Below are 15,806 nucleotides of genomic sequence, written 5' to 3'. Positions count from 1 at the left end.
TATAACTGCATAGTCTTGGACACAGGTAGTGTAAGTTCCTCCAACTTTGATCTTTTTTTCAAGAGTTCTTTGGATATTCTGAATGCTTTGAAGAATTTATATAAAATTTAGAATATATATATAAATATATAAATTATATATATTTATAACTATATATATAAATATATAAAATTTCTATATAAATTTTAGAATTATTATTCATTTTTATAGAAAAACATGCTAGGCTTATGATTGCTATCATGTTGAATCTATAGATCAATTGAGGGAGAACTGATGTTAACAATATTATTTTGACACATTGAGTATTGACTTCAACAGTGAATTTATCAAAATGGTGTATATATATATATATATATATATATATATCCATTTATTTTTATGTTTTCTTTAATTTCTCTCCGTTATGTTTTATAGCTTTAAGTGTTAGTTAAGAAGTGTTGCACTTCTTTTGTTAAACCTATTCCTGAGTAACTTATGGTTTTTGAACCTATTGTAAATAAAAGTTTAAAACATTTTTAATTATTTTCTCTAGTATATAAAATTAAATAGATTTTTATATATTAACTTTTTATTCTGTGACCTTTCTAAATTCCCTTCTTAGTTCTAAGAGTTTGTCTTGTAGATTGTTTAGGATTTTCTTCATAAATAGTCATGTTATCTGGAAGTAGTGACTGTCTATAATAATCTTTACACCTTTTAATTCATGTTCTTGCCTTAATTCACTGGATTGGCCCTTCAGTACAACTGGTACATGTATGATTATATGTGTTTTTCTTTATTCCGTTAATATATGAATTGCTTGATAGATTTTATGTCAAACCAACATTTTATCCCAGGATAAACCCCATGTGGTATTGATTTATTATCTTTTTATATGTTATCAGATATAATTTCTGATATTTTATTAAGGATGTTTGCATCTATGTTTATAAGGAATATTGATTTGTAAATTTTTTTTCTATCATGTCTTTGACAGGTTTGGGTATTAGAGCTACTCCGGTTTCCAGAACTAGAATCCCTATTTATTTTGAAAGAGTTTGTAGGATTGATATTATTTCTTCCTTAGAATATATTTCACTGGTAAAACCACTCAGGCTTGGTATTTTCTTTGTGAAAAAAAAAATTTACTACAAATTCAACTCCTTTAGTAGATAAATGGCTATTTAGATTTTTAAAAATTCTTATGTCTTAAAGGAATTTATTACTTGCATATCCCATTTCTTGATAGAAAACTGATCATAACATTCTCTTACTATCCTGCTTAATATCTGTGGGCTCAGTAGTGATAAATGCTATTTCATTTCGGATATTGATAATATGTGTTTTCTCTCTTTTCCTTGTTCAATCTTACTTGAGGTTTATCAATTTTTTTAATCTTTTCAAAGAATCAACTTTTGACTTTAGTACTTTATTACTTTTTTTTATTAATTTTTGTTCTTATATTTATTATTTTTAAATTTTGGGTTCATTTTGCTTTTCTGCATTCCCAAAACCTGATTAAAAAAAAATTTTTTTAATGTTTATTTATTTCTGATAGAGAGAGAAACAGACTGAGCATGAGCGGGAGAGGGGCAGAGAGAAAGGGAGACACAGAATCTGAAACAGGCTCCAGGCTCTGAGCTGTCATCAGGGCTTGAACTCATGAGCTGTGAGATCATGACCTGAGCTGGAGTCGGATGCTTAACCGACTGAGCCACCCAGGTGCCCCCCGCAAAACCTGATTTTTAAAAAAATTTCCTTTAGTCCAGAATCTTTTCTTATTTACATTGTGATTTCTTCTTTGATCATGAGTTATTTGAAGTATGTTATTTTTATTTCCAAATATTTGATATTTTCTAGATTTTTTTGGGTTATTAATTTATAATATAGTTCTATGATCAGAGAATACTCTGTATTATTTAAATATTTAAAATTAATTGAGATTTATTTTATAGTACAGCTTATTGTTCATGTTGGTAATGTTCATCTATACTTGAAAAGGATTATTTTCTTCAATTGTTGGATACACTGTTCCACAGATATCCATCACATCAAGCTGGTTGATAGTGCTGTTTAAATCTTTTAAATTTGTTCGGACTTCCTCTTTCAGTTACTGAGAGAAGTGTGTTAAAAATCTCCAACTGTTAAAAATATGACTTTGCTTCTTTTTCTGTAAGTTTTTCTTCATGTAATTCAAATTGCTTTTATTAGGTGCATATACAATTGGGATTCTTTCATCTTACTGTAGGAGGGAAAGAAGTGTCTGAAATAATTAACAGATTTAATAATTAGCATCTAGATAATGTAAGCTTAGTAAATTAACCCTAAATTCATAATAAGCTTTCACTGAAGGTAACTGGTAATGATGTGACCTTCCATTTGGAGAATCATCTTAAATCCCTTCTCGAAATAAATGCAGTACATCTTCTGAAAACTCACTGTAGCTTAGGAAGCTAAACACATCTTCAGTAATAAAAAAGGGAGAAATGTATTCTTATTATCATCATCACATAGTGTAATGGTCTAAGGAATACATCCTTGGCATTTATATGTCCTACATATCAAATACAAACTTACATAATTAAATAACATTAAAATTGAGAGAACTCATGTTCTCTTTTTCAAGACAGATACACAAAAGGCTGCCTTAAATTCCAAAGCATTATAATAAAAAATGCGAAAAGAACTATATTGGGTAGTAATGAAAACAATCGCAGTAAAATTCATTAAAATTTAGAGTAATTTTATTAATGAGAATCTTACAAAAATAAATATAAACACCTTGATTATCAGCTCAGGAAGAAATTATTTTATTTATTACTTGTTATTTTTGTGCTCAGTACAGCAAAGGTATCATTACCCTAAGTCGAGTAATAACATTGCAGTTATATAGAAGCTCTATAGCCTGGGGGCGCCTGGGTGGCGCAGTCAGGTTAAGCGTCTGACTTCAGCCAGGTCACGATCTCATGGTCCGTGAGTTCGAGCCCCTCGTCGGGCTCTGGGCTGATGGCTCAGAGCCTGAAGCCTGTTTCCGATTCTGTGCCTCCCTCTCTCTCTGCCCCTCCCCCGTTCATGCTCTGTCTCTCTCTGTCCCAAAAATAAATAAACGTTGAAAAAAAAAAAAAAAAAAAAAAAGAAGTTCTATAGCCTGTAGACATCAAAAATGGAAATAAACACAGAGTTAGGCCAGAGGTTGTCAACTGGCAGTTCAGGAACCAGATTTTACTTATATACATGTTTTAACCTCCACAGTATTTTTGAAAACTTTGAATGAATTACTAAGAAAAGTTTTTATTTTAAAAATTTAGGTTTTCAGATTCTCATGAAAAAAATAGAATTTCTGACAATATTGGGCCATCTTCTTGCATTATACCACAATCAACTTTAACAATGATCTCCTTTAATGAAATGTTCTCTCATTTACCATTGTCTCTACCACTCAGTTGTCTTGTCTCTTTTATTTCACATACTTTCACCCTGCAAAAACCTGGTTTCTATTTTCACTAAGACTAAGCCTGTCATTTTTTCTTTCTGCCTTATTTTCTTTGCTAGAAGTAGTCTTCTTTATTTCAAAGAGGAATCTTATCAGCATAATTAGAATGAAGCCAAGTGTTTTAAATGAAGGTTCAACAAAAGTGTTTTTAAATCATAATTTCAATCAATAGATACATATTTATATGTAGCTTTCTCATGCAGTGTTTTGAATAAAATAAATTCATATATATTGCTACTTTTCCAATATACTATGGGATTATAATATTACTCTGCTTATTTTTTAAATTACTATTATTTATGCCCATTTTTCACATCAACCTTAAAAATACAAATTTCAGTGACAAAATGAAAATGATGACATTATTATATGCATTTATTCACAAAATTAAATTGGGTATTGTTTTATTTGTTCACATTTAATGATCCATGTAATATCTTTGATATAGTAATAAGAATTATTCAAATCTAATGCTATAATTAACTTTACCTTTGATTTGCTTATCTCATAAAAATTTATCTCTATGCTAAAGCCACATTCGTTGAATATGGTATGTTTAAACCAGGTACAAATTCAGAGGTGTTTTTGTTTTTGTTTTTGTTTTCATTTTTGTTTTTGTTTTACAAGTACCATATCCCTGCTTCAAGTAGCAGGGTTTTGTATCAGCTGCAGTTAACAAGGGACATATGTTGTAGAAATTTCCATTTGTTACATGAAGTTATTGTGTCAAGCCTCCTCAAACTTTATTTTCTTAGTTTTTCTTTTAATGTTTATTTATTTATTTTGAGAGAGTGAGCAGAGAAGGGGCAGAGAGAGGGAGAGAGAGAATCCTAAGCAGGTTCCACACTGTGAGCATAAAGACTGAAGTGGCACTCAGTCTCACAAAATTTGAGATTATGATCTGAGCCGAAAGCAAGAGTTGGATGCTTAACCAACTGAGCCACCCAGGCCCCCGTGTTTTCTTAGTTTTTAAAAAATCTTCCATTTCATCCATTTTTTTCAACATTTAGGTACCTTTACTATGATCCCTTTTGATCTAAAATATATTGTTAAATATATATTGGAAATACGTGAACATTTTAAATTTTGAAACTGCTCAATGGATCCTCTGTCAAGTTTCACAAGCAATGAAAATAAGTGTGAAATTTTAGCAAAGAAGGAAAGAAACCTACACATCTGGGTATATAGTGACAGCATTATGTCTGTATAAATTGTAAATTTACTGTGGTTAATATGGAATCACCGTTTCTTACAAGAACCACTCCATTTATTTCTCTTCTGCTGTATTTGTCCAGGTGGGGTAAAACCTTGCGCATTAAACTGCCTGGCTGAAGGTTACAACTTCTACACTGAACGTGCCCCTGCGGTGATTGATGGGACGCAGTGCAATGCGGACTCACTGGATATCTGTATCAATGGGGAATGCAAGGTTGCTCCAATTACGAATTTCACTCCTTTTTGTTGGGGCTTTTGAGACTTTTGTCTTCTTTTCTCAGATATTAGCTCTTAATTAAAACTATGCTCAGTTTTAATAAAAGAGAGCTATATTTTAGAGAAAATCAGATTCCAATTAGGTTGACAGTACATATAGATAAAGGTAGAATAGCCTATTCGTATTCAAACATCATGTAAATGTGATTTATTTTGATGTTCTAGTTACATGTATAGTGATTGCTAAAGTTCTGAATATATTTTGGACTTTAGTTTCTATTATTTTGCTCTGTTTACAAACAGACTGCAAAGATGATAGGAAGAGAGGGAACAAGGATGCAGCTCTTACTCATATGGCTACCATATGTTTTCACTGGAAGATTGTTTGATACATTTCGTAGCGTATTTTTTTCTCAAAGTGTGAAGTAGCTGTGTTCCTCCTACTTTGCCTCTTTTTGAAGCATTTTGAAACACAACGGTTTTCATTATAGAGTTAGTCTTTACCTTATTAAAGCATTTATTTGAGAGAATTATCAAGACTAGTTGAGAGTTATTGGACCAAATCTATGCTATTTTCCTAGACCTGTGTATAAATCTGATCATAATAAGAGAAGTCGCAAATACCACTGTCCTCGTAACTTTTTTTCTTGTTTGTCTTTATTTTATTTTAAAGAGAAGCACAACTCTAAGTCTTAGAAATTGAGAAAGAAGAGAGAAACACATGATCTGTTTTACTTTGTGTCACAATTTCTTACAAAAGTTTCTGTCCTTCTGGCTACTTGCATCCAAATATATCTGATGATCCTGTATGTGTGTGTGATTTCTGACAGTATTAATTTTTTTTTCAGAAAACAAAGACAAAAAGCACAGGTTTTATTCAGAGATCACATGCCTGTTATCAATGGCTATAGGTCATATATACTAATGCAAGTACCAAAATATGTACCAAAAATATATAAAAATCCACATTTCTGTGATTAAATGCAAAACTAAAAGGTAGAATTTCAGCTTCTAAAATCACATGCTTACATCTCCTTGTTTTTTATGACAATTTTAGTTAGCAAGTATAAACAGGTAATTCATTTTTAAAGGTTTACCCAGGTTTGAATTCCACAACTAATCCTTGACACTAACAATTGGGTATCCAAAAGAGCCAGTGATTTAGAAACGTGAAACCATAAAGCTCAGTCAAGACTCCTGCTGTTATTACCTTGTATAGGACAATATGCCATTTTTCTTAATTCTTGCATTTCTTAATCGAAGGTATAAATAAGAGCCCATTGCCAACAAACTATAAAATATTTTAAGATTTGGAGCATGCTATCTATAAATGAAAAAGAAATCTAGGCTAGAAATATAGACATACATTCCTGGGGAATCAAAAAATTTTTTTCTTTAAACTTACATGTTGCAAAATGTTAGCTAAGAACTTGCTCGAGGGTGAAGGAAAAAGTGGAAAGAGGAAAATATTTCCTGTTTTGATTTCCTTTACTGGAAAAACAAATCAGTTATGTTTATTTGGTTAGTTATGGTTCCAAGAAATCCTCTTTATGACATACTGAATATTCTTCTCTGTTTTCAGCATGTAGGTTGTGATAATATTTTGGGATCCGATGCTAGGGAAGATAGATGTCGAGTCTGTGGAGGGGATGGAAGCACATGTGATGCCATTGAAGGGTTCTTCAATGATTCGTTGCCCAGAGGAGGTGAGTGTGTAGAGAGAACTCTTCCTCACACCTCTGATGTACTGGGAATAGCCAAAACACTTGAATTCTTCCCCACTGCCTTCTTTTTAAATTTTTTGTTTAGGCAGACAATGTTTTTTCCCCCAAATTGCTTTCAGTCTCTTAAGTATCAATTATAGATTCATGTAAGATATTTTAAGGAAATATTATTCCCTTTCTACTTGACTTCATTTAGCCATGTTTTCCTAAGATGGAAATTCCCACAGAGCATTGATGGGAGGGCCATGTGTTGAGGAAAAAAAAAAAAAAAAACATGAGCCAATATGATATATCTTGGGGCTTTAAAGATTATCTTGAGATATTTTAGATAAAAAGAAAAATAGATGTGTTCATGAACCCAAAGGGGAATTTTCCCATATTTTGTAATTTTATAAAGTGTCAATCAAGTAAAGATTTGAAGAACAAGGGAACTTATTACTAAATGGTTACTAAACACTCATTTTCTGACCAAGGCTGCACGTGCTGCTTATTACTGCCTATCTTCTATGTTCCAGGCTATATGGAGGTAGTGCAGATACCAAGAGGCTCTGTTCATATTGAAGTCAGAGAAGTTGCCATGTCAAAGAACTATATTGGTAAGTAGCCTATATTGCTAAAATTTTTAAATTACTGAGGAAAAGCAGCACAGTATCCTGCTGTGAAAAGACATATTGCTTGAGTAGGACACTTTCATGCTAAAATGAAGGAAGTTTCAAGTTTTATAAGACCACACATAAGAGCTAAACAAAAAAATTAGGAATTTATAGCTCTTCACTGGGTTGGCTATTTGATTTTTAAAAATCTGTTTCATTGAGGTATTTATATATGATAAAATGCATTTATTATTTTTTATAAGTGTACATTTTGAAGGGTACTGGTAAATGTATACATGTAAATTATAGATATGCAAATAAATATATAGGTAATTGAAGTATTTATATATGATAAAATGCATTTATTATTTTTTATAAGTGTACATTTTGAAGGGTACTGGTAAATGTATACATATAAATTATAGAGATGTAAATAAATATATAGGTAATAATAGAATTATTCATATGAATTATTAATATACATATGTTAATATGTAGTTTATTTTTATTTATTCTGGAATTTCACATGAATGGGATCATAAAGTCTATATACTCTCATGTCTGGTATTTTTCACCCACGATAATGTTTTTGAGATTCATCTATATTTTTGAGTAATAAGTTGAGTGTATCTGAAGTTTTTGTTGTTGTTGTTGTTTTGTTTTTTTGGTTTTTTTTTGCTAAATAACATTTCTTTGTGGGGACATACCATAATTTGTTTACGTACTCACTTATTGGATAATTGGGTCATTTCCAGTCTTTGACTCTTATGAATAAAGCTTCTTTGAGCAGTTATAGGTAAACATTGTGTAGACATATATTTTCATTTCTTCTGGATAAAAACCTAGGAGTAAAATGGCCTGCTCCTATGATAAGTACACGTTTAACTTTATAAGAAATTACTAAACTATTTTCCAAAGTGGTTGTTATCACTTATATTCCCCCAAATGATATAGAGGAGTCTGGTTGCTCTACATTCTTGTCAATACTTGATATTGGTGGCCTTTTAAAATTTACCCGTGGAAATATCTTTTTTGTGGAGTGTCTCAACAAATATTTTGCCTACTTTACATTTTTTTCTTTTAATCAAATTATAAGGATCCTTTGTATATTCTAGATACAAGCCTTTGTTCAACTGTATGTTTTATGACTACTTTTTCCTAGGCAGTGGCTTATTTATTCCTGTTTAATGGGTATTTCAATTTTCATGAAATTTAATTTATTAACTTGTTCATGGATTATGCTTTTGTGTCCTACCTTACAAATTTTGCCACCCTCAAGGTTGCAAATATTGTCTTCAATGTCTCTTCAAGAAATTATAGTTTTAGCTCTTATGTTTAGATATATGGCCCATTTTGAGTTCTTATATAAGATATAAAATAAGTGTTCAATTTTTTTCATATGGATATTCAATTACTATAGATAGCGCCATTTGTTGAAAAGACCATCATTTCTCCTATTGAATTACCTTGACACTTCTGTTAAAGATCAATTGAAAATGAATGTATGCTATTTCTATTCCCTCTCATTGATATATATGTCTGTGTCGATCCTTTCTTTTTAAATTTTTTATAGCACGCAAACCAAGATGGGTTTTTACTTACTTACTTACTTACTTATTTATTTATTTCGAGAGCACATGAGTGGGGGAGGGGCAGAGAGAGAGAGAGAGAGAGAGAGAGAGAGAGAGAGAGAGAAAGAGAATCCCAAGCAAGTTCCATGCTCAGCACGGGGCTTGATCCCACGACTCTGGGATCATGACCTGAGCCCAAACCAAGAGTCAGACACTTAACTGACTGACCCACCCAGGCATCCCTGTGGGTGTCTATCCTTAAAAACTACATTGTATTAATTAATGGAGATTTCCAGTAGAATTTGAAAATTAGGAGCATTAGGTTCTCAAATTTGTTGTTCTTTCTCAAAATAATTTTTGCTTATCTAGGTCCTTTACATTTATGCATGCATTTTAGAATTAATTTGTCAATTTCTACAAAAAGAGATTACATAGAATGTGTAGATCAATTGGGGGAAAATTGACATCTTAAAGATATTATTTTCCAATACATGGAAAGATTTACCTGCATATTTATTTAAATCTTTATATTTGTTCACCAGTGTTTATTTCTCAGTGTACGGGTCTTGCGCCTATTTTTTTTCTTAAATCTACCACTAAATATTTCATGCTTTCTGATATAATAAATAGTATTTATATCATGAACAAATGTGGAATTTTGTCAAATGCTTTTTCTCAATCTCTTGAGTTAATCATATGCTTTTTATTGTAGTGTCTCTTTTTCTTGATCATGCTAATGAGGGGTTTGTTAATTTTATTGATCTTTTCAAAGAACAAGCTGTTGATTTAAATAATTTTTTCTATTATTTCTCCATTTTTCATTACATCGATTCCCACTGTTGTCTTTATTGTTTCCTGTTTTTGGTATTTACTTTGTGTTTGTTATTTTTTAGCTTCTCAAGATAGATTATTGGTTTAAAATTTTTTTCTACTCTAAAATAAGCATTTTACACTATAAATTTACCACTAAGCGCTGCTTTAACTTTACCCCATATATTTTGATACATTGTATATTCATTATCACTCAGTTTAAAATTTTTTATTTACATTGTGATTCATGCTTAGAAGATATTATTTAATTTCTAAATATTTGAGGATTCCCCAGATCTTTTTTGTTACTGATTTCTAGTTTAATTCTCATATGGAGAGAGAACATACTTTGTATGATTTTCATTCTTTTGTTGAGATTTGTTTTATGGCCCAGCATATGGTCTATCATAGTAAATGTTCCGTGTGCACTTGAGAAGAATATATATTCCGGTGTTATCGGGTTTAGCATTCCATAAATGTCAGTTAGATTAAATCAGTTAATAGTTTTGTTGAAGTTTTCTATATTCTTACTTATTTTCTCCCTTGTTTAAGCAGTTATAGAATCATGTTGAAATCTCTTGAAAGAACTGTGAGTTTGCTTATTTCTCACATTAATTTGTAAGACTTCGTGTCATTTATTTTGCAACTTTGTTATTAGGTGTATAGACATTTAAGATTATTATATCTTCTTGATATATTGAGCATTTTATTATTATCAAATGTTCCTCTTTATCCCTGATAATAATCTATTACCCGAAGTCTATTTGTCTGATAATAATATAGCCATCCAGATTTCACCCAAATTAGTGTTTGCATGGCAAATCTTTTTCCATCCATCTATTTTTCACATGTTTCTGAATTTAAAATGTTTCTTGTAGGGACACCTGAGTGGCTCAGTAGGTTAAGCATTCAACTTTGGCTCAGCTCATGATCTCTCAGTTCATGAGTTCAAGCCCTGTATTGGGCTCTATCAGTGTAGAGGGATTCTCTCTCTCCTTCTCTCTCTCTGCCCCTCCCCCACTTGTGTGCACGTGCTCTCCCTCTCTCTCTCTCTCTCAAAATAGAAAACAAAACTTTGAAGAAATGTTTCTTGTAGACCACATGTGGTTGATTTTTATTTTTTTTATTGTGTCTAACAATCTTTGCTTTTTTAATTGCAATTTCTAGATTGGGGGCATGGCGGTCGACCAATTTTCTGTAAAAGGCCAGATAATAAATATTTTCAGCTTTATATGACATGCAGTCTTTCTCAACTATTTACTTCTCCTATTGTAGTGTGAAAGCTGACACAGGTAATACATTAATGAAGGAGTGTGGCCGTGATCCAATAAAGCTTTCTTTACAAAACAGGTGGTGGGTCATACTTTGCCAACCCCTTGTCTGGATCATTTATATTTAATGTAATTATCAATATCATCCAGTTTAAGTCTACCATCTTGCTATTTTTCTATTTGTTTTATGTATTTTTATCCCAATTATTGTTCTTATTTGTCTTTTAGGTTAAGCACGTGTTTTATACCATTCCATTTGATCTGTACCAGTGGTTTATTAGTTATATAGTTTGTTTTATTTAATGGTTATGCTACCATGTAAAAAATTCATCTTTATCACAGTACACCTTCAAATAATGTTACACCATTTTTGTATAATGCAAGACCCTTACAATAGTTTATACCCATTGTCTCCTTCCATCCTTTGTCTTATTCTTTGAATACATTGTATTTCTCTATATGTTATAAACTGCATAATACATTGTCATTATTTTAGTTTTAAAGAGCCAATTACTTTTTTTTTTTAATTTAAAAACAAGAAAAATTATTTTCTGTTTACCTACATAATTACCTTATCTGGCATGGTTCCTTTCTTTGTATAGATTTGAGCATCCGTCTAAATATATCTTCTAGTTTCTTATTACTATATTTGTTTTCCTTTAAAATCCTTGAGTATTTTATAATAGCTGTTTGAAAGTCATTGCTAATTCCATAATTTCTGTCATTTTGGGTCTATTTCTTTTACTTAGCCTTTTCCTTGGTTTGGGCCATATTTTCCTGCTTCTTTCCATTTGTAGTAATTTTTTATTGGATGTTGTACATTATGAATTTTTTTTGAGAGTCTGGATTTTGTTTTCTTCCTTTAAATAGTGTTAAATAACTTGTAGATGAGCTAATCTTTTGAGACTTGTTTTTGAGCTTTGTTTGGGTAAGTGCAGAGGATCTTTTATTCTTGAGTTTGCTCAGCCCTACTAAAAAAAGGCATGATTTTTCTTGGGTCTCTCCTGAATGTCTTAGTAGTTAAAACTGTGAATTCTTGCTCTGGACATTTTTTTGCTGATAGTTCCCTAGTAGGATTTTTTTTTTTTTTTTTTTTTTTTTTGGTCTGGCTTTGTGGAATTTTCTCCTATGCATATGTAGTTTGCTCTTCAGAAACAGATTCCCTCTTTCTGCTCTAGATCCCTGGTCCTGCAAATTCCACCTTTCTTGGCCTTCCCAATTTCTGATCTCTCTCTTCTAGCTCAGTGAGACAACCATGGTTTGCTTGGGTTCTTCCATTCTACACTGACAGAAAGTACCTCTACCACTCACCTTGTTTGTCTTCTTACCTGTGTCACAGTCCTGGGCAACGTCTTAAGAACAGCTGATTCATATGTTTTGTGAGTTTTCCGGTTGTTTATGTTTGGATGGCAAGTCCTGTACCAGTTATCTCAACATGGGAAGAAGTAGAAATTCTATTTATTTGATGTTTGAGCCTTTAAGACAGATTTAAGCTCTTCAGGAACCCCTGGTGAAAACTGGATGGATTCTCATTCCCCTGGAAATATCACCTTTGACTTAAATCTTTGAAAACTAAGACTATATCTAGAATGCTTCTTTAGATAGAACACTAGTATTATCTGGCCATTCCTTTATTTAAGAAAAAGTCTTTATTTTTATACTATAATTTTGGATTATTTTCCATGTTGATAAAACTGAAAAATAAGATTTCTAACATCAAATTTTTCCCTTTAATAATGATCTGTCATAATGCCACATCTCTTATTCAGTAAAATCTTATTCAGTTCTTCTTAAATGCTTGGTATTTTTCTGGACTGTAGAATACTACCAGCAAAAGCAAGTTAGGATCCATTCATTAACTAGTTGAGAAAATGGGAAATGAGAGCTAAAATTGAAGGAGAATTCAAAGATTCTGGCAGTAGGGGGGTTGTTTTTATTTTTATTTTTACTACTTCATATTATACAGTCTCAGATATCTTATATAGTCTAAGTAAAATTGATGTGTTAAATGAGACAAAAACTACTAGAAGAATCAAAAATAAAAATTTCAAAGTACAAGAAAAATTTAAGACTAAATAATTGTTAAAATTGGTTTGTGTGTTCCTATCTCATAAGATCAATTTATTTTCAACAATTAAATGAATTTTCACAACATATATGAAGTCAAGAAAGTACAAGTAATTTGCCAGGCAGATAGGGTTGGAGGAATGGAAATAGTCTATAATATTAAAGACACATGGCAGAGGTCCAGAGACTCAGAGGCTCTGTGCACCAGGACCCTTTTAGTTCCTTTTGGCCTGTTGGTTCATCTGGCCTGATAAAGTTTTTGAAGAAGCTAGCATGCTAACAAAAAATTAAGCTGTCATATTTGTCATTGTCAAATTGTGTAATCATTATCAAAATTATCATCTTATTTATTTATAGGAGTTTTTGTATAGTAGAGCTAATGCCCCTTTTTCCAATCACGTATTTTTTAACTTTTTAATTCATCATTTTTCTATAGAGGTTTAAAAAATTATGCATGCATATTTATTAAACATTCTTTATAGTTTCTGAGGTTTTTGTCATGCTTGAAAAGCTTTCATACCCCAATGTTATTTTTTTAAGTTCTCCCACACTTTCTTTCTAGCATTTTATCATTTAACTCTATTTACATTTAAATACTTACCCATCTGGCATTTATTTTTCTCTCATTTTTTCATTGTTTTTATTGAAGTGAAATTCATGTAAGAATGTAATCATTTTCAAGTGAACAATTTAATGGCATTTAGTGCATTCCAAAACATTTTTGTCGCATCGAAAGGAACCGTGTGTGTCCATCAAGCAATTACTGTCCATTCCTCAGCCCCTGGCAACCACCAGTATGCTTTCTGTCTCTATGGATTTACCTGTTCTGGATATTGCATAAAAATGGAAGCATATAGTATATGACTTTTTCTGCCTAGCCTCTTCGGTTTAGCATAACATTTTTGATAAATATTTTGAAAGATCTTCCATTTAGCATAATATTGAAGCATGTGTTAATACTTCATTCCTTTTTATGGCTGAATAGTATTCCACTGTATTATATATGCCACAATTGGTGGGTATTTGAGTTGTTTCCACATTTGGCTATTGGAAATAGTACTACTATGTACATGTATATACAAATATTTGTTTGGGTATCTGTTTTCATTTCTTTTGGCTGCATACCTAAAAGTGGATTGTGGTATTTATTTGCATGTAAAAAATGAGATATAAATTCAGCAATTCCTTTTTTTCTCCCAAAAGGTTAGTCTTTTGTTTAGTCCCATTTCTTATTATCTTTCCTTTACTAATTTCCCTAATTAATATTTCTTTTGTCATATCATGTCTATTAATGTTTCCTTTGTCATATTCTAATTCCCATATGTACTTGGGTTTATTTCTTTTTTTTTATGTTTCTTTTTTTTATGTCTTTTTATTTATTTATTTATTTTAATTTACATCCAAGTTAATTAGCATATAGTGCTAATTAGCATATAGTGCATGATTTCAGGAGTAGATTCCTTAATGCCCCTTACCCATTTAGCCCATCCCCCTTCCCACAACCTCTCCAGTAACCCTGTTTGTTCCCCATATTTAAAAGTCTCTTGTGTTTTGTCCCTCTCCCTGTTTTTATATTATTTTTGCTTCTCTTCCCTTGTGTTCATCTGTTCTATGTCTTAAAGTCCTCATATGAATGAAGTCAAATGATATTTGTCTTTCTCTCTGACTGACTAATTTCGCTTAGCATAATACCCTCTAGTTCCATCCATGTAGTTGCAAATGGCAAGATTTCATTCTTTTTGATTGCCGACTAATACTCCATTGTATATATATACCACACTGTCTTTATCCATTCATCCATCGATGGACATTTGGGTTCTTTCCATACTTAAGCTATTGTCAATAGTGCTGCTATAAACATTGGGGTGCATGTGCCCCTTTGAAACAGCATACCTGTATCTCTTGGATACATACCTAGTAGTGCAATTGCTGGGTCATAGGGTAGTTCTATTTTTACTTTTTTGAGGAACCTCCGTCCTGTTTTCCAGAGTGGCTGTACCAGTTTGCATTCACTTCGGTTTATTTCTTAACTGTTTGTTTGGCTCCTTGTTCTATCTGTCTGTGTGACAATACCACAAGTTCTCTTTACCTCATATTCACATAATTATCATTTTAAGTTTTAGACAAAAAAGTCTACTTCCTACTCTCACTCTCATCCCCAATTATTCCTTTTGCTATATTTTCTCTTGCTAGTTCCATGTGTTTATTCCAGGTAAACTTTTCCTTTCTTTTCATTGATGACATTATAAATGTCATTAATACCTTCTTGGCATTCACATGGAAAATTATCATGTTAATTTGTACTTAAGAAAATGGTCAAGGGGCACCTGGGTGGCTCAGTGTGTTAAGCATCCAACTTCAGCTCAGGTCATGATCTCATGGTTTGTGAGTTCAAGCTCCACATCAGGCTCTCTGATGTCAGCTAGGAGCCCACTTCAGATCCTCTGTCCCACTCTCTCCCTGCCCCTCCCCTGCTCGTTCTCTCTCTCAAAAATAAAGATAAAAAGAAAGAAAGAGAAAGAAAGGAAGAAAGAAAGAAAGAAAGAAAGAAAGAAAGAAAGAAAGAAAATGGTCAAGAATCCCATCTCTAAAATGGAAATGGCTATTCATTGTACACTCCAGTGCAGTTAATAAGGAGCACTGTGGTAAATGAGGTTTCACATTTTTAGGTAGGCTGTGATTTTTTTTTTAGCTTTGAAATCTGAAGGAGATGATTACTATATTAATGGCGCCTGGACTATTGACTGGCCTAGGAAATTTGATGTTGCTGGGACAGCTTTTCACTACAAGAGACCAACTGATGAACCAGAATCCTTGGAAGCTCTAGGTCCCACCTCAGAAAATCTCATTGTCATGGTAAATGTGTC

The 15,806-nt window shown here is 31.9% G+C and overlaps 1 protein-coding gene across 10 annotated transcripts in view; it reads left to right on the top strand.

The window, feature by feature from the left end:
- The window catches only part of ADAMTS6 (ADAM metallopeptidase with thrombospondin type 1 motif 6), a 321,406-nt gene that overhangs the window by 231,461 nt on the left and 74,139 nt on the right, over positions 1-15,806 (top strand). For all 10 annotated transcript variants that reach the window (XR_006716243.1, XM_045494590.1, XM_045494585.1 and 7 more), the window contains 4 exons: positions 4,768-4,901; positions 6,486-6,609; positions 7,143-7,223; positions 15,632-15,795. Coding sequence is in view for 9 of the 10 variants with exons in the window: in XM_045494590.1 (XP_045350546.1) it covers positions 4,768-4,901; positions 6,486-6,609; positions 7,143-7,223; positions 15,632-15,795 (503 nt within the window). In the remaining variant the exon portion in view is untranslated. The remainder of the gene's footprint in view (positions 1-4,767; positions 4,902-6,485; positions 6,610-7,142; positions 7,224-15,631; positions 15,796-15,806) is intronic.

The sequence above is a fragment of the Leopardus geoffroyi genome, chromosome A1 (assembly GCF_018350155.1).
Source record: "Leopardus geoffroyi isolate Oge1 chromosome A1, O.geoffroyi_Oge1_pat1.0, whole genome shotgun sequence".
In the NCBI taxonomy this organism is placed as follows: domain Eukaryota; kingdom Metazoa; phylum Chordata; class Mammalia; order Carnivora; family Felidae; genus Leopardus; species Leopardus geoffroyi.
Note: the sequence above shows the minus strand (reverse complement) of the source record. Positions and strands in the feature narration are given on the sequence as shown.